The sequence below is a fragment of the Taeniopygia guttata genome, chromosome 2, assembly GCF_048771995.1.
Source record: "Taeniopygia guttata chromosome 2, bTaeGut7.mat, whole genome shotgun sequence".
NCBI lineage: Eukaryota > Metazoa > Chordata > Aves > Passeriformes > Estrildidae > Taeniopygia > Taeniopygia guttata.
This window is the reverse complement of record NC_133026.1, coordinates 147,575,634-147,599,102: the sequence shown is the minus strand read 5'-3', so window position 1 is coordinate 147,599,102 and position 23,469 is coordinate 147,575,634. Positions and strand designations below refer to the sequence as shown.

Below are 23,469 nucleotides of genomic sequence, written 5' to 3'. Positions count from 1 at the left end.
CACTGCAATGCATGTAGCAGATTGAGTGGGTAGAGAAGATCTGGGATTGTTAGAAAACAGGCATTGGGAAACCTTGTGTGAGTCCTTACAGGTGACTTTTGGTGAAGTGCAGATCTGTGCAGTCTCCATTTCTACCCCAAAGCTTGCATTGATTATACCTTTTTTAAAACTTTTAGCCTTTAAATCTTGTCCTTGAATCTTAACTAGTAGTTGTGAGAAGTAAAGACATTATTTATGTGGAAATTACAACCACAAATCTCAAACCAGGTTATTGCCAGACATGTGTTGTACCTTGATTATCAGAAAAGTTTTTTGACCTTCCAATTTTGTTATACTGTCTAAAACCTAAGCTGGATAGAGTTAGCATTAAAACTTATAACCTGTCAGATTAGTCTTTATTTTTGTAGTTGGAGAGAAGCATGGTTAGAGCTCTTGAACAAATAAAGATAGTGTTTGGGGTTCTCTTAACCTGTTCACAATTCAAATATCTTTTTCTTCCTTTCAAGGTGCAGTACCACCTTGAAATGTCAGCTTCCTTAATGTTGACAGAATAAAAGCTCAAAAAGCTGAATTTAAAAAGTACATCTTTAGCTAAGGGGAAGGATATTATCTAACAAAAAAAAACAAAACAAAACAAAAAACCAAACAAACAAAAACAAAACAAACAACAACAAAAAAAAACCAACCAAAAAAACCCCCCAGAGCACTGGCCACATCCCATTCCATTTGTGAAACAACCAGAGCAAATTCATCAGCTTCTCTACCAATCTGCATAATCTTAATCCTCACAGGTAGAAGGCATGTGTGCAGGTTGGAAGGTTGTGTATTCTGGTCTGTTCCCTAAGCTGAAGCACATTCAGCTGGGTCTTCACTAGAGCAGTTAATTGAGCTGTGTTACTGTGTTCTGTGTGTTGCATCTTCTTTCCTGTTTGCCTCTCCCATTCAATCCATGCTGTACTTTCACCTATCGGTGCAAGAGAGCAGAGTATTTGATTGGAGATCCCTTTTGTGGTGGAGGAATGGAAAGATCCTGCAAAGGTCTGCAGTTCAAATGCTGTGCTTGTTGAGACACGTGTTTCATCTGGCAGCTGTGCCAGCTTCCTTCTTGCTGTTTGTTTTCTCATGCTGCCACCCTAGCTGTGCTGGCATAGGTGGTGTGACTGTTTTGGCAAACTCAATCCAAGTTAAAATGAATGATTGTTTTGCTGTTGTTTTAAATCCAGATCAGTTCTGTAATCTTGTTAGCTGCATTGTCTTGCAGACTGACACTGCTGAGAAAGGCTGGGGGGAGAAAGGAAATGCCTGTTTATGCTGGCACCGTGCTGCACCACGAGGGGACAGAGTATTAAAGCCTTGCTGATGAACATCCCTTGTCATCCACAGCAGCATTCCTGGTTTCCAAACATTTCCCCAGAAGGATATTGCCTGTTCTGAAAAAGGGCAAGAGGCTTGTCAGTCCAACCTCAGTTCCAGATGTGATTCCACTCGCTCACCTCCAAGTCTCTCCCTCTTTTTCAAAGCCATGTTATTTAGAGCCAATATCTGGACAAAAGGTGCCAGACATCTACTGTGGCTACTCTGGAGCAGATCTGGGCTGCACAGTACCTGACTGACTGACAGGGAGCCAGTAGTTGAACTTGCTGCTACCCAGCTGTGGAATGGCCAGATGTGCTTCATAGCTGCTCAGTGCCTCCCAAACCAGAAGCTTGAAGAGGTGTAGGAGAATGGGCATGGAGCTGCTCTGGTGTATCTACTGTGATCTGTAAAGGAGATGCAAATATGGTAATTAGATGAGTTTTTATCTCCTGGGTTTCTTTTTTAAAGTAGATTCCTACTAGATTTAAAATAGATTCGTACTAGATTTAGTAACAGGAGAGCAGCTTGGTCGCACAAATCTCTGTGGAAAGAGGCTGTGAATGCTGGCAGGAGTCAAAGCTGGATTAGTATTTTTTGGTGAAGTCAGCTCTTTACAGCAATATTTACATATTCAAATCTCATTTCTACATGTGTACAGTGATATATGTGCTTTGAGGCAGTGGAACTATTTGATGTATAGAAGCAGACTGGAGTGCAGCGATTCAAACATCAAATAGATGGGTGTAAAAATGTATAAAATCATTCCTGGTCTAGTATAAGAGCTAGAAAATTGGTGTGATTTACCGTTTTTTTCCTTCCTTTTCTCTGCATGAATTGTACCAGAAAACAAGGCATGGTTGTATTGTTATTTTGTAGGTGCCTTCCTTCCCGAGAACCTGAGAAAGGTAGCAAGAATTCAAAATTATGGATCTTGAAATGTAAGCAAAAAGTTGTATGGTATAGTGATAATCAGTATACTAAGACAAAAGTATCCTTTGGTACCTTTCCAGAACAGGCTTTGGGATGCCTGTTTTACTTTTGCAAAATACTCATTATACCCTTAGATGAGACACACATGCAAAATAACATTTTAAACCTAATCTCAATAACCCTTTGAGATTTTTCTGAAAACATCTAGATCTGTAGATGGCTTCAAGTCAGCATCCTGCATCAGTGTTTATCTGTACAAAAACTGGATCCAAGGGGGCTCTTTGACTTTGCCAGAGCATCTGAGGATAGGGAGTAGTGAAATATAGAATCACAGAAAAATCTGGGTTAGAAAGGACATTTAAAGGTTATCTATTCCAGCCCTGCTGCAATGAGCAGGGACATTCTCAACTAGATCAGGTTGCTGAGAGCCCAGTCTAACCTGGCCTTGAGTGCTTCTGGGGATGGGGCATCCACCACATCTCTGGGCAGGCTGGTCCAGTGTTTTACCCCCTCATTGTAAAAAAACTTTGTCGTAATATCTAACCTGAACCGTCTCTCTTTCTATTTAAAGCCATTTGCCTGTATCCTATCATTTCATACCCTTGCAAAAAGTCCCCCTCCCAGCTCTGTTGGAGCCCCTTTAGGCACTGGAAGGGGCTTTAAGTTCTCCCTGGATCTTCTCTTCTCCAGGCTTAGCAGCCCCAACTCACTCAGCTCCATGGAGGAGCTTCTCCATCTCTCTCCGATTGTCTTGGTGGCCTCCTGGACCTGCTCCAGGAGCTCCATGTCCTTCCTGTGCTGGGCCCCCAGAGTTGGATGCAGCTCTGCAGGTGGGGTCTCACCAGAGGGGACAGAGGGGCAGAATCCCCTCCCTCACTGCTTTGAATGTTAAGCTTCTGGGAAGCCAAAGTTATTGTCAGCTTTTAAAACAGCGTTGCATTAATTTGGGAAGTGTGCAGTAGGATCAGAAAAGTGCTGATTAATCCAAAGAGGCTGGAAAGCAGGGTGTACCAGCTCTGCTCTGCCAGTGCTGTCAGTGTGTGCTTGGAAGGTTCCTTGTGGAATTCTGTGTGGGTGTGGAGAGGTGTTTGGGATGACAGATGCGAGTATGGTTGAATATGAAAGGCTCTGAGGCACTTGGGTGGATGTGTTGCTGGAGCTGAGGTGTCTCTGTGCTGGAATGGTGACAGGATCCTGGCCAGCAGGACAGCCTGGCTTCAGGCTGTGGTTTCAGTATGAACTTGTTGGGATTCAGGGGCAGAGTTCTTGTGCAGCCTCATCACTTTCCCAATCTTGTTTGCCATATGATACACAAAAGTGCTTGCTGGATAAGCACAGTAATGAGAAAAAGAGGAATGTGGGCTTTGTGCTTTGACTGTCAGACAGTGTTATCAGAGGACAGCCCAGATTTTGGTGTAGTGGGCACATTCTCCTTTTTAGAAATTATAAATTAATTTTCATCAGACCTTTGCCATTTACTTTTGTTAAGCTTTTCATTTAAGCCCCCCATATAAATCTGTCATCAGGAGTTACAATACTTGATACATAAATAGTGTTTGACATATTTGAAGTGCTGCACAAACATTAGCATGCTGTGCCCATGTCAGAGTTGCTACTTAAAGACTTTTTCTGGTGCAAGAAACTTTCTCCTTCCAACTAAATAAGGAAATTAGGTTTGTAGTCACACTGGGAGTATATTATTCTGTCTTCAATTTATTCATAGTAGCACATCAGTCTTATTAATTTACAAGCAATCAATTAATTTTCACTCATTTACAGAAGTGAAGTATTATTGATACATACTGGGAGAGCCAAGGGTACTGTGTGCCTTTCGGCCTTTCTCTGGTCTGTCTTGATTTTTCAGCATTCTCCTAAATATACTGTACTGTAAATTCGAATTTTGGGCACACTCCTAATTTAGAGCAAATATTAATCTGTTTTTTAAATTAACTGTGATGTATATCTGGGGGTTCTTTAGATAAATGAGTAAAAATGAGTGCTTATCCAATTTTCTACCTATAGAAAGAGCTTTTTCTTCTTCTCTCTGGGGTAAAGGGATGGAAAGGTCACCTATCCCTTGCCTGTTATTGGTAAGAAATTCCTCTGAAGGCTTCCCACTGGCTCTTGCTCAGCTGTACTAGTCTATTTTATGTTCAGGATGTAAATGTCAGCTTCAGAAACTTAATTAAAATCAATATGATTAGAGTGAACTGCATTCAAGTGGCAGATGATTCTGTGACTGCCTTGCAGTTGTAGGGAGCTGCTAACAGACACATGAAAACTCCTCTTAGGAATTTATATTCATGCAGGGATCCCCTGTACCAAAGTGAAATCTCATTCTGGAGCAGGTTTCTGCTGGAGTTGAGCTCTCCAACAAGTACTTCTAGCTGTGATTAATTTGAGGTCAGAAGTTTGTGGTCCAGGTTGAAACTGATGGTCCTTACCTGTATTTTTCCACTCAGCAATCCATCTGAGGAGTTTCCTGAGCTGAAAGGCTGGTTGCAGTAGAGACTGGAGAGATTTCAGATTTCTTTGGCCGTGCTTCCAGCTAAAGGATTGTGGTGACATGTCTCAGCAGGATGCTGGAGTTGCTATTGTGCAGTGGTTAAGCAGTTAAGTTGTTTGTCTGGAAACTTCTGATTAAACATTTTCATCACTGCCACAGAGAACATCAGGCTGCTTTGGCAGGGTCCTCACACAGCCCCTGTGGAAGTCACAGAGGCTGTCACCCATCCTGGAGTGATGGCAGTGGCTTTGTTGGACACTCCAGGCATCTCCACTGGGTCTGTGGAGGTTGCCCAGGACCCGAGGAGACTCAGCATGTTATTTACTACTGATGGGAGTTAAATGCACTGACCTGATGCTGGCTGCAGTGCCAGTGCAAGCCTTGGGGATTAATCTTGGAATGTTTGGAAAGAGCAGCCAGGGCTGGGCAAGTCCCTGGGGTTGGATGAGCCTCTCTGTTCTGTGCTGGGTTCTCCTGATGGGTCGTGTGGCTCTAAGAGTTTTAAAATTCAAATCCTCTGCTTTATTAATAAAAAAGTATATAAGCAAATAGATGTTTTACTTGAGACTGCAAACCAGCCATTTTGAGTGTCTAAATCACCGTTTCTTTATTTCTCCAGTTTTTGGTTCTGACTGTGAGTTGGTAGCACCTGGAATGAGCTCTGCAGCTTTCCTAAACAGCAAAGAAAAGCACTTGATGTGTTTGTTTCATATAAAGCATCACTTCTCCCTTCCTGACAATACATGGCTTTTTAGAATATATTTTTCAACACTTGCACTTGACCTCCTGTGTACCTGTTCTGCTGCCTCCTCAGGGTTTGAGCTTTTTCTTGAGTTGCAGCATGTACTAATTGTTGCTAATTATTTTCTTGGGCTGACAACAACCTTGCCACATACTTCACCATTCATAAATAAATCAGAAAATACGTCTATTTTTATTTTTGATTTTTGATGCTGTGACAGGTTTAGACTTGATTGATGATACAAAAAAGACAGAGGCTTAAAATCTTGCTTGATTTTGGAGGGAATTAGGACATCTGACTTCTTCAATCTTTTGAAATCCCAGCCTAAAAAGTAGAGAGGGTCTGAGATGTCCATCTTGATTCTTTCCTGAGTAAGCACTAATGGTTTCAGCTCAGCCTTACGCATCAGTAGCCTCAGTAGTTCATGGCCATAGATAATTTTACCATAATTTTTTCCTTTCCAAAGCCATTTCTTATCACAGCAGGAGTAACTATCATCTGAGAACATGTACCTCCATTTTCATTATCCAGTGATAGTGTCAGAGATGGGGGGAGGGATGGATTTCCAAAACATAATGCTGTATGCTGCATGCTCTGTGCAGGGTGTAGGAAGGGATAAGGATGAGTGAATCTCTTCTGTTTGCATAGAGAAAAGCTGGCACTATTCCCTTGGGATGAGGGCTTGCCTGCCAAAATGTTAGGCTTTACTAACTAAGCAGAGCTTGTGCTTTGGGTGAAGAAGAGGTTAAATATGCCTCTGTCTCTTCTGAGAGTACTTGGTTGTGGTGAGTGTTTCCAGGGATACAGGCAACTGTTCTCCTTTGTAGTTTGTGATACAAAGAGCCTCAGATGCAGGCAAGAAACAAACTTAAACATCTTGCATTAAATGCAGATTTAAAATCTGTTCACTGACCTGATTAATAGACCTTTGGAATTGCTGGGGAAGGTTGCAAAAAGTGAACTGCTTTAAGATGAGACAGGATGAGTAATTGGAACAGTTTCACTGAAGGCTGATGAATGACAGAAACAATGCTTGGCTTGGGAAATCCACTGGGATAAAAATAGTCTGAGGTTAGGAGAGCACTTGGGGGAAGTGTTCCCTTGTGCTTGCCTGGTGTTGCCTCATCCCCTGGCACCCATCTGTGGCCTCTGGTTCCTCCTGGAGTTGTTTTACTGCTCGTTTGCATCAGACCTTTGTTCCCAGCAGCTCGGGCACCTTCTGGCTGTCGGGACAGGCTGTGGCTGGTGAGTTTGTGGTGCTGCCAGCTGCTTGAAAGCTTGGATTTGCCCACAGTGTTGTGAGGTTTTCCTCCCACACAATACTGGTCCCTGCAAGCCTCCTATTTGCTTTGCTGCTGTCCATCTTCCTGCAGGTCTGGGCTCGCCACCCACTTCACGCTGGATGTCCAACCCCAGGGCATGGGGGACAAGGGACATTTGGGGCACTGCAGGCTCTGAACCAAAAAGATGCTTCTGAGGGTGCTCACATTGCTGCTCTTGGACAGAGGGTCCTGTTGGGCTTGATGGACCCTCTTCTAATTCAGTCTCCATGAACTTACTAAACATGGCTCGTGTTTCCTTCCTGTAGGTTTGAAAGAATTTTGTTTTACATTTCTCTGTACGCTGTGTTGCTTCTGAGAGATTATTTAAAGGTTGCAGTTTGAGATGTGTGAGCTGATTTAACAGCTTGATATCACCTCACCAACAGCATGATTCCACTCCTACATGTGTCATCTTCCCCCTCTATTCAGATTTTGTGCTTTCTTAATTCTCTTTTTGCAGTTAGTTTTCTTCTTGCTTAATTTGCAGAATCAGGGTTTTAAACAATTTCTTTGGGGTATAAAACAATAAATGTTGGGAGCCAGTCAGAGTCATTTAGGTTGGGAAAGACTGCTTAGGTCATCGGATCCAGCAATGAACCCAGCACCATGACCAAGTTCACCACTAAACAATGTCCTCAAGTGCCACATCCACATGGTTTTTGAACACTTCAAAGCATGATGACTCCACCACTTCCACAGGCCAGCCAGTTCCAAGGCTTTTACCCTTTCATGAAGAAATTGTTCCTAATACCCAATCTAAACCTTCCCTGGTACAGCTTGGGGCCATTTCCTCTCATCCTGTCCCTTGTTCTGTGGGAGAAGAGCCTAATCCCCTCCTGGCTTCACCTTCCTGTCAGGGACTTGAGGAGAGCATTAATGCCCCCCCTGAGCCTCCTTTTCTCCAGGCTGACAGTACCATCCTATAGAAAATCCTCTCACCTGACTCACTCCAGAAGGTCACCTCTGGCTCCTGTAGAGCTCCCACTGGTTATGTGCTGATGTTTTGTTGGAATCCTGAGCAAGAATCAATTCTGCATCTCTGTGTGTGTGGACCTGTATGAGAGTTTTCAGCAGGAAATTTTCAGACCATTCCAGGCACAGCCCAGAAGCAAAGGCCTGTGAATGCCTGAGAGAAGAGTCTGGGAGCAGCGACAGCCCCTGCTCCTGCTGAGCTCCTGCAGCAGGGATCTGCTGCCTTGCAGAGAGACGTGTCTTCCCTGGGACAGGGCTGTGAGCAGGCAGCAGAGCTCCTGCTGGCTCCCTAATCGAGATGAGAGCAGGACAGCCTGGCATGCTGCACCTGAAAGGTTGCTCATCCCTGCTCCACTAACACAGGATTTTTGGATTTTTATTTACTGCATGTCAGACCTTCTGATGGCTGACGTGTCAATCTGTATGGGTTTATGTAAAAGGTTCCTTACTTGGGCAAGAGATCTTCAAACTCTGACGTTTATCTCAGGGCAAACAACATTTGTTGTGTTTGAGAATGCTCCTAAATGATTGTCTCTTGCCTGGTTTTATAAGGGGTCTCTACTGAGTCTCAAATGAGTGGGGGGAGGAGGGGGAAGGAAACCAAGGGGCTGTGGTGTGACCTATGAAATCCTGTCTGTTGGGGCACTGAAGTGGATGAAAGGCCAAGATGATTTTCTGGTTCTTGATGGAGAGCAACTTTTAAAGGCTGCTGGTGGGTTTTTTGGAACTAATGCATCTTGCTTTTGAAATTTTGGCTTTTACATTGCTGTGTTTTACATAAAGGAAATATTGGCCTAAATCTGATAGAATACATGGATCATATTTATTGATGTTTTCTGAAGTCGTGCTGGTAAAACCTCAGCAATTGTAACTGATTGTGTGAAAGAGTAGCTTACAATAAAATATGTTTAGTATTTTTAATAAAGTCGCTGCTTGTGTGCTGCTTAGTATTTTGTGTAGGGTATTACATGGTGATATTTTAAATTAATATATGTATTTATTGTATTTTACAGCTTATAAGGAGTGTATATTTTTCTGTTTTAGGGCATAATTCAGAAGATCGTGGACTGTCACAAGGTGAAAAATGTGGCCTGCTATGGGTTACGGCTCAGTCACCTGCAGTCTGAGGAAGTTCACTGGCTGCACCTGGATATGGGGGTGTCCAATGTGAGAGAGAAATTTGAACTAGCCCACCCTCCAGAAGAATGGAAGTAAGAATATAAGTCTGTTCAGTGTCAGTCAAATAAGTCTTCCTGCCTTATTGTACAAAATACTCTGTAATTTGGTTTACTATGAAAGATCTTGTATTGGAATAGAGCTGGTGGAATGGGGGGAAATAAACCCACCAAACATCTCTCTAAAAGCTGTGAGCAATATTTTGTTTGCTTTAAGGGGTTTTTGTTGTTGTAAGGGGTTTCTTACAAACTGAAGAGAAACCTGGCATTTAGAGGAAACATGAAATAGGAACAGAAATCTCCTAGTCATTTGTGCTGAAATCTGCAAGTTTTGTCATACTTAAAAATTTTAGGATAAGAATGGTTTTCCTAGTTGTGGTGTAAACACATGGCTGCAGTTTTAAAAGGATAAATCTTGTTATTTAAATAAAGCCAAAAGGATGTTGTTAAATACTGGTTGTAATTTATAGACTGAACAGGAGAAATGTGATTTGAAAAGAGTGAAATGCAGTCAAAAATAATTTTATCCCTCTGCTTTTGAAAAACTTCTCAGTTGTTAAACTTCATTATATTGAGACCTAGAGCAGTAAGTGACATCTGCCTTCCTTCTGACTGTGATCTTCTCAAATTATACCAGGAGCAATGAACACTAGAAAGATAGCTGCAGAATTTTTGGTTTTTTTCATAGCCTGGGCACATTTGCTGAGGTTTTTCATGATGCTGGTTAGTTGATTAAAAGAAGTTTCTTCAGCTTTTTAGGGGAGTAAGCTGGTGATGCCCACTTAGGCAGGAAAGGAGGGAAAGTCTCTCCACTTTCCTGGTAGAAAGATAAGAGGAAACTAAAATTTATTTGCAGAAAAGACACAGTAGTCTACTAGAGAAAATGGGGAGCTCAGAGTTGTAAAATACCAATTAACCAAACAGAGATTAAACCAAAGAATAGATTACTGTAGTTGCTTATTGACTGCAGGGGCATTGTGCATCTACTTCTGTGGTTTATGTTCATAACCACAATTGTGCTGAAGTTGCTGGTTGTTTTAAAAGATGCACATACCTTCTGCAAAAGTACTGTAAATAGTCTATACATAATTTCTCACAAGTGGAGTTATTATATTCTAGCAGATGTCACATTTGGTAATACTCAGTTTGTAAATTCTCTTCAGAGTCCCGATTTTAACAAATTCCACAAATTCAAAGAAATTAGGAATATTTAAAACCTGTGTTTCAGGAATGTTGCATATTCTCTTTTATGCATGTAATACTTTATTGTTTCTGTGATCTGCACAGGTATTTTCCCTCACAATAAGTTTTTCATTGATAATATTGTGAAATCACACCTTAGAAAGGAGGAGATTCCTGAATCCTTTCTGTGGTTAATGGTGTTATCAAGTGGTGGATGAGATGTGAATAATTTATGTTGTAGAAATTTGTTACCTTGTGTACTAGTGTCAATTCCATTTTTATAAGGCAGTACAACTTGCATGGTACACATTGCAGAACACATTTAATTGGTTTTAAAAACAAAGTTAGATATTGTTTTGAAGCTTGTGGAAAGGAATTGTGTAAAATGCTCATGAAAGAGCTATGATAAGGTGTAAATTATTCAATACCTTTCCAAGTGTCATTTAATGTGTTATCAAATACATGCAGCCTGACATACCTTTTAAACCCAGAGAGATTTGCTGTGCATAATCAACATGCTGCTGTCATATTTGTAATGCCTAAACACGAAGTGTCTAAGATCATATGACAGTACTTGTAGAAATATTTAGATTACTGAAGGGGAAGTAGTCTTGGAATGGTTCTTAAACTAAAAACTTCCTATAATGTTAGTAAACCACTAAATACCTCATGTGGTTATTTTATTTTTATCATCCAAATTAAAGGGTAGTGCATTCACAGTGTTCAGAAATTACATCTTGGAATTCTTCTGGACTAGTCCAGGTACTTGGAGTTACATGAATTGTCAATAGTTTGCACACAAAAGTTACAAGGATAAAATCCATCACCCAGCTGGGTGAGCCAGGGTTAGCAGGATGTGGGGCTCTTAAATCATAGATAACACCAACCCTCATCATTTTGTGTAATACTGAGCCTTGAACAGCAGGCACAGCTTCTGAAACTGCTCTGTGCCAGGCCCTGTTCCTTTCACTGGTGTTCTGTGTCACACAAAAGGAATATCAAGAGGTTCACATAACAAGTTGTATGTGTTGGAACACCCTGTTCCCCACAGGGCAGACACCTTGTAGCTCTGTAGTTTGGGTTTGTAAAGCAGGTCCCTGTAACCAGGTGACATCCATGCTGTGGCTCTGACAGGTAGGAGACACCCCAGTGCTCAGCAGTCCTGGACTGTGAGTGTTGGTAGCTGTGATAGAAAAGCCCTGGCACGGATACAAGGCCAGATCATGTGTGGGGATGGTTTAATGAGTTGACCAAGTTGATGTAACAGATCTGTCCCTCTCCTTGCTGCACTCTGTCTTCTCTCTTCTCTGGCTTCCAGTTATCCAGTCCCTTTCCTTTCCTTCTGTGATCCTTAATATTTCTGTAAGTCTGCAGCCAGCTGATTCAGTTCATTAAACTCACACAAGACTTCCCCTTTGTCCTTTTGGTTCTCATCTTCTCTGTACTGGTTACTTTTCTGTTGATGTGAACTGAAATCAGAACCTGCTGGAGGCAAGGTTGGGATTGGCAAGATTATTTTTTTCAGTGGCACAAGTTATTAAGAGCTGGATCATCCTTTATTTTTTGGCTCCATCAGCTGCCCTGGTAGTGTAGTGCTTGTTACTGACAGGGAAGCTCCAAGAACTGCTCAGTGGTGTTCACTCTGCTGTGGATGGGTCACTTCACTGCACAGCTCGTGAGCTCTCTTGATGCCCACCTTTGTGAGGTGTGTCAGTGCTTCTGAGCCCCAGTGGAGGGGCAGAGCAGAAGCAGAGTGGTGATCTTCCAGGAATAATTTATCAAACATAAGGGGAGTGATCGTCAGCTGGGATGCTTGCTCCGAAAGCAGACCTGGTTTGAGGGGAAGGACATGTCATCCTTGTCAGTTGGCTGCATTTCAAAGCCAGTAACTGTAGAGGATATTGAAAATTGAGCCCATCCTTGTGTTGGCCTTTGGAAGTCAACTCCTTTATTCCCACAGGCCCAGGCAGAGATTAGGCTATAAATAGTTAATGAAGGTCACTTAGGGTGACTGTCCCAGCTGAGCTGCTTTGCCTTACCTGATTTTCTCATGAGATCCTGTTGCAAAAAGCAGCACTTTCATGGCTGATCAGTTAAGAAGACACGTCCCTGTAAAGGAGAGAGATTGATTCTCCTCTTTGGTTTGTTTTTTGGTTTTTATAATCCCAGAGAGAAATGGTGTTCTGCATCCTAGAATCACAGAATCATTTGGGCTGGAAGACACCTCTAAGGTCATCAAGCCCTACAGTTAACCCAACTCTGCCAAAGGCAATAGTAAACCATGTCCCCAAGTGCCACATATACATGTCCTTTAAATCCCTCCAGGGATGTGATGCCACCACTTTCCTGAGCAGCATCTTCCAGTCTTTGACTGCCCATGAAGAAATTTGTTCTGATATTGAATATCCAATTTTCTGATCTGTAATTCAGTCTAAACCTCTCCTGGTGCAACTTCAGATGGTTTCTTCTCATCCTATCACTTAGGATGAAGTGATCACTCCTATCACTTAGGAGAAGAGCCTGACCCCTACCTAGCTACATTCTCCTGTCAGGGAGTCGTGGAGAGGGATTGAGGTCTCCCCTGAGCCTCCTTTGCTTCCTCAGCTGCTTCTCACCATATTTGTGCTCCAGGAGAGATTTAGATTGGATATTAGAAAAAAATTCTGATGGAAAGGATTGTCCAGCGCTGGAACAGGCTGCCCAGGGAAACAATGGAGTAACCATCCTTGGAAGGGTTCCAAAGAAAGTGTGAATTTGGCACTTGAGGACACTTGTTTAGTGGTGAAACATGGTGGTGGTACTGGGTTGATGGTTGGACTTGAAAATCATAAAGGTCTTTTCCAACCTTAACAATTCTGTCATTCCAAAATGCACTGGATTCTAGAGCCCCCGGAAAGGAAGGAACTCTTTTACACAGACTTGTTTTATTCCATGTCAGGCTCTGCAGTTGTGTTCAGCAGTAGATTTTAGTGGATATAGCAGAATAAAAAACAGGAGAGGCTCTGCTTTTCTGCGCAGTGTGCTCGTGCTGTGTTCTCTCCCTGACACATAAACACCTGGAAGTACAACTTGGGTGACACCTAAACGTTAGTGAATAACCAGTTATCTCCTGGGGATCATGAAATGGAAAGGCTGATCAGCATTAGAAGGTGATTCTGTGTTCCCTTACATATGGGAGTAATCTGTGAGAGTTTAACTGTGACTTTGAGTGTTTTTTTGTTTATCTGTGTCCTGTGTCACAGAATGGTTTGGACTGAGGAGAACATTTAAGGATCACTGAGCACAACCCCCTTTCCATGGGCAGGGACACCTTCCACTATCCCTGGTTGCTCCAAGCCCCATCCAGCCTGGCCTTGAACACTTCCAGGGATGGGGCAGACACAGCTTCTCTGTCAGGGCCTCATCCCACTCAGAGTAAAACATTTCTCTCTTGTATCCCCTGTAAATCTACTCTCTGTCAGGTGTTCTCAGCCTCTCCTGCATGCATTTCACTTTTTAATTTAACAGTGTGTTTTCTGTACACAGGAATTATGAAATGTATTGCCATACCACAGCAAGACATCATTTTAGTATTCTTTGTTTGTATACAGCATTTGTATTCTTGTCTTAGGAAAATTGCATTTTTTCCTTTATTTTAATGATTTCTAGCAGGACAGTGTATTTTCAATGAATTCTAAGTAAATAGGGATATTGCAAGTTTTGCTTGCCGTGGAAACCTAGGCAACACTTACCCCTAGTAAATTTTTACCAAATATCACATAAATCTTGCTTGCAGGCAGCCAAATCACTTGCTGAAAAGAACTTCTTGTCCTGCTGAAACCAACTGATTGAAATGTTGTAATATTTGCTCTTATCATGGGCAGACTGCTAGTGATACTTACTTTGGGAAGTACTGTTAAGAGTGTGTGTTAGGATATGCTGTCTTGGCACAGCCCAAGGGATGGAGACATTCATTATCAGACTTTCATTGAAGGAATGTGTCAGAGGAGGAAGCAAACAGTCTGTGTCAAACACCGTAGGCTGTTACCACAGGACAAGCAATAACACTAAATTTAGGGATTGAAAGCAGAAGTTTATGACAAGAAATATTGCTAAATTTAGGGGCTGAAAGCAGAAGTTAAGGTTTGAGAAGCGATACAGATTTGGTGTAGGTCGTGGGTCAAGGCTCATTCTGAATTTCCCTCACTTCTGATATACAATTACCTTTAAAAATATGACTGCCAGGTTCAAAACTGTTTGGCTTTTGCATGTGTCTTGATGATGAATAAGGGAGCAGAGAACATTTTACAGAGAAATCCCTTCAAAAACCTATGGAAAATGCAGAGGTGAACATTGGAGCATAGATCAGAGAAGGAGCAGAGTCCTGTTCCTTGCTCTCCTGTAGGATGTGGCTCCCTGGTGAGTGACACTGATTGTCACTCCTGGAGCAGCAGGATCAGTGTTTTAAGTCCCTGCTTGTGAGAAGCAGAGATAAAAGCTGTTGCCAGGGGTCATGTCAGTGCTTCTGGCAGCTCATCTGTTGTCACCTAACTGGGGCCTCCCTTCCCATGGATCTGGAGCTTATCTGCTCCATGTCTTGATGCTTCAGTCCTCTCTGAAGCTCTGAGAAGGCAGCGAGGCTCCAAGTTTGCTTCTGTTACAAAGGTCCTTTGTGAACATCTCTGTGAAAGGTCTGTTACAGATAAATTCCAGTTTAGTTCTCTTGAGCAATCAAAAAGGAAGATTTCCATTAGTTTTCCAAGTTTATTTTGAGTTTATTTATATTTTTAAGAATGTTGGGAGGAAATCTTAATTCTGCTCAACAGTCTCTTCTTCTTGCTTTTCAGATATGAATTGAGAATTCGGTATTTGCCAAAAGGATTTCTAAACCAATTCACCGAGGACAAACCAACTCTAAATTTTTTCTATCAGCAGGTATGTTCAGTTCTTCTGCTCTGTCTTTTGCTGAATTTAGAAAGCTCTGGGTTTGTTTATATGGGTAGCATATTACTGCAGAAACAGAAAAATGGAAAAAACTTCAGGTTGCTTATATAAAGCAGAAAGGGCACAAAGCCCATGGCATCTTTTCTGCTTGAGAAGTGATGAGGAATATGTTCCAAAACCAAGGTGATTCTGTAGGTAATAATTGTCCTAACTCAGATAAAATTGTCTGTTGTTCCACTGGCTTCTTACAGTTAATTCACACTTGATTAAACTGATGAATTTCTTCATTTTTGGAAGTGTAAGTAAGTGACAATTTCACTACAAACCATCAAATTCTTTTTCTACTCACACTCTTGGGTTATTTTCTTGGATTTAAAATATCTTCTGGATTACTAAAACTGTGTAATAGTCAAAGTTTCTATAAATTAAACATTGAATTCTAATTTTATTCAGGTAAATTATTTTAATCTGCTTTTGCACCAACAAGCTCAAAATAAAACCTCCTTGGGACGTTTTTAGGGGAGTCAGGACTAAAATGGTTACCCTAACTCCAGCAAGCACAATTGTGCACACCACATTCTTGTCTTAGGTAAATTACTTTTGATTTTTTTTTTAATGTTTGATGCAGTTTTTGTACTGATTTATGATGAAGCTGACTTCTGAAAAGACACTTGTCCTGCATTGCTTCCTTGGACTTCACATTCTAGTTTAAGTGATTTGTGTGATATGCTGGATTCAGCCTAAAATGTCTGAATTTTGGTGAGTTTTTAGTGTAGTACTGCCAGGGGCTCTTGTACAACAAAATCAGGTTCCTTTATTTCTTCAGCAGCAAGGAACTTAGTTCGTACTGGCTTTAAACACAGGAGATTTGTGTTTCCAATGATGCAAAAGTGAGTGATGAGCTCCAAAATAACTGAACTTCTTCACTTCACTGTTCAACACATGGCAAGCCTGCAGTGTCCTCTCATTTCTGCCTCAGGGAGCTGTTTCTTTAAAGCAAGGAGTTTGAAATGCCAGAGGAATATTTGTTAACTTCTAGCTAAATTTGGAGAAATCATTACAAACGATACAAAGGGCTCAGAATAGAAGGTTTTTGAAGGTCATTGGGACCAATAGGCAAAGCTGACAGCTGCCTGTATCTGACAGTGCCCTGAATCCCAGTGCTGTTATAAAATGAAAATGAGAGGTTCTTGTCTCCTTGCTCTGCACACCATCCCATTTATTTTCCCTTCTCCTTTCTTTTTCACCTTACAGTGAGGTGTTTCTGAATCCAGTTCTTTAAAAGTCTCTGCTCTTTGTTTTGGGGTGCTGTAAGGTATTTGGGTCTCCATTGTCATGGAAATCAGGTGCAGAACTTGCCAGAGCTGTCATTCTGTATCCATGATTCTACTTTGCTCCATAAATTTCACTTGTCCTCTTGGATAAACTAGGACAATAACTTTTATGTGGTAAAGTGTTAAGGCAGCAGCAGTGACATATGAAAAGAAGGCAAGAGAAGAATTTAAGCAGTAACACTGCATCATAAGCCAGGCCTACAGCAGAGTGGGGGATAAAAAACCAGGGAAAGATGATTTTTCACATTCTGTTTCTATCTCAGTGTCATTCTGCAATATTTTAACATCTTCTTTTGCTAACCACTGCTCTCAGTCAGATGCATCATGTTGTGTGTAGGCAAGAACAACAGAATGTACAGAATTCATACATGCATACATAGATATCCTGAGCTTTCTGCACAGCAGCAACTGTCAGAGATAAGGAGTGTAGAACCCAGTTAAAAAATTTAAAAATCTGACAGAAACAATGCCTCTGTTGTCAAATTGGCTTTTCTCAATGTGAAACTCAAAGAAATTGCTGTCTTGTATGTTACAAGTGAGTAAAAAAGATTTTTGTGAGGACCAGATGCCTGTGACTTTCTGGTCAGGATGAGACTGGGAACCTTTTTGCTAACTTGGTAGTATCCAAACACGTTGTCTTACTAAAAATGTATAGCAACAAATTAAAAAGTTCATGGAGAAGGAGAAGTAACATGGTTTCCTCTGTCACTCGTGGATTTTGGCATTTTAATGATTTTCTTGAATCTGAGTTGCAAGCCACAGTATTGTCGAAAAAGAAAGTTTAAATCCTCAAGTGAGCTTCATCCTATGGAAAAGTACAGAACGTTTTGTAAAGATAACAAAATGTTACTTTAATCACTGTCAACAGACAGGGTTTATTCACCCAGCTCACCCAAAGCACAATTACCAGGCTGTTAAACCCAAAGCTGGCACACGTTTGTGCCTTCACATGCATGACTACTCCCATTCACTGCAGCGAGTGCACTGCCCTGTGCAAATTGCTGCGTTTCAGGCTTCCCAGCTTGGGCTTGATATGTGAAATCACTATTTTCTCCTTCATTTTTAACTGTTTTAAGGATGCTGTGACCTTTCTTTGGTTTTGGCTATTCTTCATTTTCAAGAGTCTTGAACAAATCAAGAACCTGTGCCCAGAGCTGTTTGTGGCTTGACGTGCTGCGATCATGGCGCTCGTTCTGCCATCTGCGGTGGGCGTGAGCTGCTCTTAATTGGGAGTGTAAAGCAGGGCACTTAATGAGACCTTTCATTCTGCAATCTGTACAGCAAGGGATTAAAATTAGTGTGTGGGAGCAGGGGGAAACCACACAACTCGTTAACAACATCAGAATCAGTCCCACTAACGATGCCATGAGGTGCCTCTTGTGCTCAGGCTGTGCCTCAGCTTTGAGGGCAGAGATGGGGAGAGGCTGATCTTCAGGTCATTCCCCTTCACTGGAGGAGCTGTGTGTTCTAGTCATGTCATTTCACATTCCATTTGAGGGCTCTGATCAACAAACCAATGCTGAAACTGTGCCTTTTTGTTTTGTTACTGCTCTCTTTGGCAGGTGTCAGAGGTAGCGGGTGACAGGACTTCAGGGGTGTCCTCTCTTTTTTCAGTCTGTGGAGCATTTAGTGGTAATTCTGCCTGGATTGCATTACTCCCTTGGGCCCAACTGCTTACAGTTTCAGCCAAATTAAGCAAATTGGATCCCACCCAGTGCTGTTGGAATTGTGAGGCTGAAGTATTCAAAAACCAAGAAAAGCCAGATTTATGGTTGTCTCCACAGTTGGCAGATGCTCACTGCACAGGTTTTATGTGCCAGCTTTCAGTTGTGTCCTGTGCTATTGAATACACAAATCTGAACTACAGTGAGCTCTAATCTCACCCCCAAAACCTTGAATATGTAGTACAGTGAATAAAAATATACTGCAAGTTAAAATTTACCTAGAAGTGGCATCCTTTGTGTGTCTGTGGGTGTTTCGTTGACTGTTTTATAAATCTGTAGTGAAGATACCAAGGTTTTTGTATGATTTTTTAACATTTTTCAGAGAAAACAAACATAAAGGTACAAAAGGAGAATTAAAAATCTAATTTTTAGTAATGAGATAAGATTTCACCATTTTCCTGTCCTTTTTGGGAATATTTTCTGTTGCTTTAAATAAGTGTTGGTGAAATTCCTAGTGAGTGCCTTGCTTTCCCTGTGTTCAGTGACATGGCTGTTGGGAAGTGGAAATAAAGGGGACAGGCTCCTCTATTTTGCCTTAGTAGCCCAGTGAGGAACGAAAGCCATATCTCAAATCAAGATAGAATACAGCTTTTAAAGACATTCATGTAATGAGAATCAGACGTAAGCTACTTGAATTGCCTTCCTTTTATTGTGGGACAAGAGCCTGCACACATTTATCCTTGAATAACATGTTAGCTTGGAGTAATTGGAGATGGTTTATCCCTTGATGAAAAGGGAGTAAGCATCTGTATGAGGGGGTGGGGGCAGCTCTTGGGCATCAGCTGTTCCATTGTTGCTGTCCTCATGCTTCAAACAGAAGAGTTTTAAAGTAACTTTTTGGGGTTTTTTTTAGATCCCAGTGAACAAGAAAAGGTTTTTGTATCAGTGTTGAATTTTTCTCTGCTGCCTTGTTTAGTCTGCAGTGTAGAGCTACCCTGGAGATGTTGAGAAATAGAATAAAGGAGACCACATGGCTGAACTGTGTTTTGAATTTACTTTTTAAAATTAACCGAACTTTTTTAAACTAACTGAAGTTTGTGTAAGAAGAAATTGCAAGCAGGGGATGATCTCGAAGTTAGGGCAGGTCAATGATACCCTGAAAAAATGAAGCTGAATTCTGAGGGCTCTGTATCTCACCAGACAAGTACACTGCAGGTTCATTTTCATAAGAAAACTCTTTTCAAAAAGAAAAGAGAAAAAAAAAGATAATTTTTTTCATTAACAAAAAAGAAGGGAAAACCATCTTCTCAAAAAGTGGAGAAAAAGTTCACGTGGACAATTGGCACTTTTCTCTGTCTCTGTAATGTTTGTAAAGATTATGTTCACACTCAAAAGGTATTTCATTAAATGAAATACCTCTTTATATTGTGGCAGATAAATACATCATTCAAATTAAATTATTTTTATAATTCTGTTCCTGACATGTAGGAAATTTTAAGGCCAGGCAATTACTGTTCTAACTTAATGATTAAAGTTTTATAAGGCTTAGGTGCATGAGATGTAATTTGAAATGCAGGCTGGGAATTAGACTCTTTAACCTAATTAAATAACAACATCTCTTACACCCTAATAAAAATAGGAGACCTAAAGCAAATGACTTTGACAGGAAAAGCTTTGAAGGAAATGAAGGACATTGGGAGAAAAGCTGGTGTTGTTCCTGATGCTGGCAGCCTATTTAAAACAAAAAAAAAACCCTCAACAAAACCAAAAAATCCACCCAAAACCCAACAGATCTCTCATGAAGAGTTAAAGGCTGAGACATAAACTGTGTCCTACAGGGAGGTGGCAATATAAGAACTGCAGCTGATTGAAACTATATTAAAAATATGTATTTTGATACAAATATAAATGAATCTGCACCTCTCCTGTCTGCTCTTTACAGCTTGAAAAGGAAATTAAAAATGAGATTTCCTTGACTGGGGTAGGTTTCTGAAATTGCTGAAATTCACAGTATTCCATAAAGTACTTATTTTCTCCTGTAAAAGTTGTTTTACACCCTCCAAACTATGCTGGCATTCTTGTTTTAGGCTCTGCTGTTTGTATAGTCGTGGAGCTGCTATGGCTACAAATGTTGTGTGCCCAATGTCTGCTTTCCCTTAGTGCTGTGTGGTAGCAGTGTGAAACTTCCTTATATTCCTTAACACCTCCTAGCTGGTCAGCCAAGCTCAGGCCAAAGGGAAAGGATTGCTTTGATTTAAAATTTCCACCTGTCAGCCAGAGCAGTGAAAATCCTCCTTGTGGGCTTTTCTCAAACAGCTCATAATTCAGCCTGATAAATTGAAAATGCTAGAGCCAGGTTTCTGTGGACGGATGTCTCTTTAGTAGTCTGGAACAAAATGTTACTGCAATTAGCAGAGTAAGTTGTGTATAACAACAAAAAGAAAGCCACAGAAAAGTTGATTTACGCTGATGTTAGGACTCTCTCTGGAAACTGAAAATTGTGTGTTGGAAAGGAGAAGTATAAAATGAGCTGGGAGCAAGGCTTGTGCAGTAGGTTGAGTTCTTTATAGCTCCCAAGAGCCCAGTCCTACTTTGTGGAAGGGCTGCGAGGCAGCAGCGGCTCCTGCAGTGACATCTGGAGCTCTGCCCACTCAGACAGACGGCATCATTTTTAGCTGCTCTGCCCCTAACAATGCCTTGTCAGAAGTTGGTTTCCCCCAGCCCATCTCTAATGCCCTTATTATTAACAGAGGAGCTTCCAAAATTAGTTAGAGATGTCAAAGATCACCCCTAGATAATATAGAGACTGTGACCTTGGGACACGAAGAGGAGGAGCAGCTGAGGGCAGATGGCAGATGAATGTTATCCTGATACTGGAGCTGGGCTTTTAACTCCCCTAGATGAGCCCAAAGCCCTAATTTTCCCTAATATTGACTTTCCTCCTATAGCAAATTTAATACTATCAGATGGGTAAATAGGGGTGGGAACACATATGTGTTTCCCTCCTGTGTGTATTTTAAAAACTACCATATGATCATTAAGGTGGCTCCTAAAAATACTGATGACATTAGAAGCAGACATTGGGGGCTTTTGTGCATATGGGGCTTCATTTAGAGCAGATGAGGCACAAATCTTTCAGGGTTAATGCTGCATCAAATTTCTGAGGCTGTAGTAGTGAGGTTGGGACCCTGTTCTTCCAAGCTGATTTTGTAGTGATGAAAATTTGGTGTCCTACATAAACCTGGAAAACAAGGATGGAGGAGCATTTTGGTCCTTACAGATATTAAAATTTATACTGGGTGACTGTTCCACATTAACCCAGTCATGCATTGTGGTGTGTTTAACACTACAAGGAGCAATACAGCTAAAAGCAGAGAATATCTGAGATAATTCTTTTTGGTGGGATGCACAGAAGAATTGTGTCATGGATTGGGGTGGAATTGTGTGTTGTACCTGCTGCAGGTGCAGAGCAGAGCAACGTTTTTAATTTTGAATGGGAAATAGTGGGGAAAACGAATGAGCTGTATGCTTGGATTTCTGTCTTGGTCACAAAAGTGTTTGCTGAAGTGGCTGCTTTTCCCATGGATATTTTGAGATATTCTGGTCTTTTATTACGGAAGCTGGAACTGGTGAATTGCAGGAATAATTTCTGTGGATTTTGGTGAGATGGGTGTCTCCAGAAGTGTTGTGTGTTGGTGTAAAACAAAGATAGATCTAGTTGAACTCTTTGGTGGCTGAGGGTGAACTATAACATACAAAACCTAACACCAAATTACCTTCCAGAGTTAGAAACCTGAATATTTAAAAGCAACTGCTAGAACACATCTGAGCTGTTAAAAATAAATCCAGAGAAGTTACTGAGAATAAATAAATTATTGCATATACAGGACAATTAAGAGACAGGTTGCATTTTTTAATATAAATTTCACCAACTAAGTGGAAGTGCATAATTTCCCAATATATAAAAGCACCAACTAAAAATAAATGTGTAGAACAAGTGGATAATGAGAAAATGATGTAATGTAAATCTTTGTTTTCATGCTTCATTAAATGATTGTAATTCCTGTTTGTGTGCTATGTACTGAATGGACTAGAGAAGACATTTTCTTTGTTTGGTTGATTATCTAAATATCTCATATGTTGGGATGGTTCTTTTTGGGTATGGTCTTAACTTTTCAGTGGGAACTTAGTCACTGAAGGGTTGTTCAAATGCAATGTTCAAAGCAGTGCAAATTTGGAAAAAAATAGAAATAAAAAAGGACTAAATTGTGTAAGTAGGTCATAGAGATTGAGAGAAAAGCAAGAGAAATAGATTGCTTATTTTTAAACTGTCCTCCTCAAAAATTGGAGTTTATCCTGTGGGAAATTTCTTGGTAACACTAAGCTGGGAAAGCCAGTAGTGGCTAATTATTGGTATTTGCCCTTTATGAGACACCATTTGATAATACTGTTTCTAAAGAATTTCCACAGTATTTATACATGAAAATTCAATGTCAAGTTTTGGTAATTTTATGCAATAAATTATAAGGCTGTAGACAAGTTTAAACCTAAAATATCTTTTTAAGACGCAGTATCTAATAGCTTTAAAAAAAAATCCCTAAACTGGAAAACATTTGCCAAGTTCAGAATTATTTTACTGTTATTCTTTATAAAGAAATCTAAATCCAGCATGGTGTTTTTATGAACTGCTTGACAGCCTGGGTGAACCTTCTGAAATACTGCAGCTGCATAAAGAACTCATGTGCAGGAAAACGAAGCAGATGGCTTTTGAAAGTAGCAGCTGGTATAGAAAATACAAGGCCAGTGATAGATTTCTCCTTAAATCATAGCATAGGGCTGTTCTCTAATTTCTCCATCCTCACAAACATGGGCTTTCCTCTGTTTTCAATTTTTATTTTAAATTGTTCCATCTGGAATTGGCTGTCCATTTCTGTAGCTGGGAAACTGCCCATTATTTTCTAGTAAATTTTGAGAAGTTAGAAGTGACACCATCAGTAATTTCCCCATTCAAGTAAAAGAACAAATATTTCATAAGTCTTGACATCATAAATAAAACTGAGCTTGTGTTTATGTGCCCAGTTCTTCCATGTTGGAAAAGTCTTTTAGTTCACATTGTGTTCACCTCCATTCTTTTTGTTGCGGTTTAGGAGTATCTTTGAACTTTTAGTGCCCAAGAAAAGAGATTTCTATTCTGGCTAAAAAAAGAAGAGTAATAAAAGAAAAATATTGTTAAGAATAAAAAGTATTTTTTAAAAAGTGAATTGTTTCTGAATATCAGGGCAGTAATAAATCAGGAAATATGGTGTAGGATTGTGTTGGATTTCAAAATCCTTTTTTCTTTGGATATTACTGCCCTTTCTAAG

General features: G+C 40.7%; 1 protein-coding gene across 14 annotated transcripts in view; it reads left to right on the top strand.

Moving 5' to 3' along the window:
* Positions 1–23,469, top strand: part of PTK2 (protein tyrosine kinase 2) — a 188,618-nt gene that overhangs the window by 86,312 nt on the left and 78,837 nt on the right. For all 14 annotated transcript variants that reach the window (XM_072925052.1, XM_072925051.1, XM_072925050.1 and 11 more), the window contains 2 exons: positions 8,873–9,039; positions 15,012–15,099. In XM_072925052.1, coding sequence (XP_072781153.1) covers positions 8,873–9,039; positions 15,012–15,099 — 255 coding nt within the window. The remainder of the gene's footprint in view (positions 1–8,872; positions 9,040–15,011; positions 15,100–23,469) is intronic.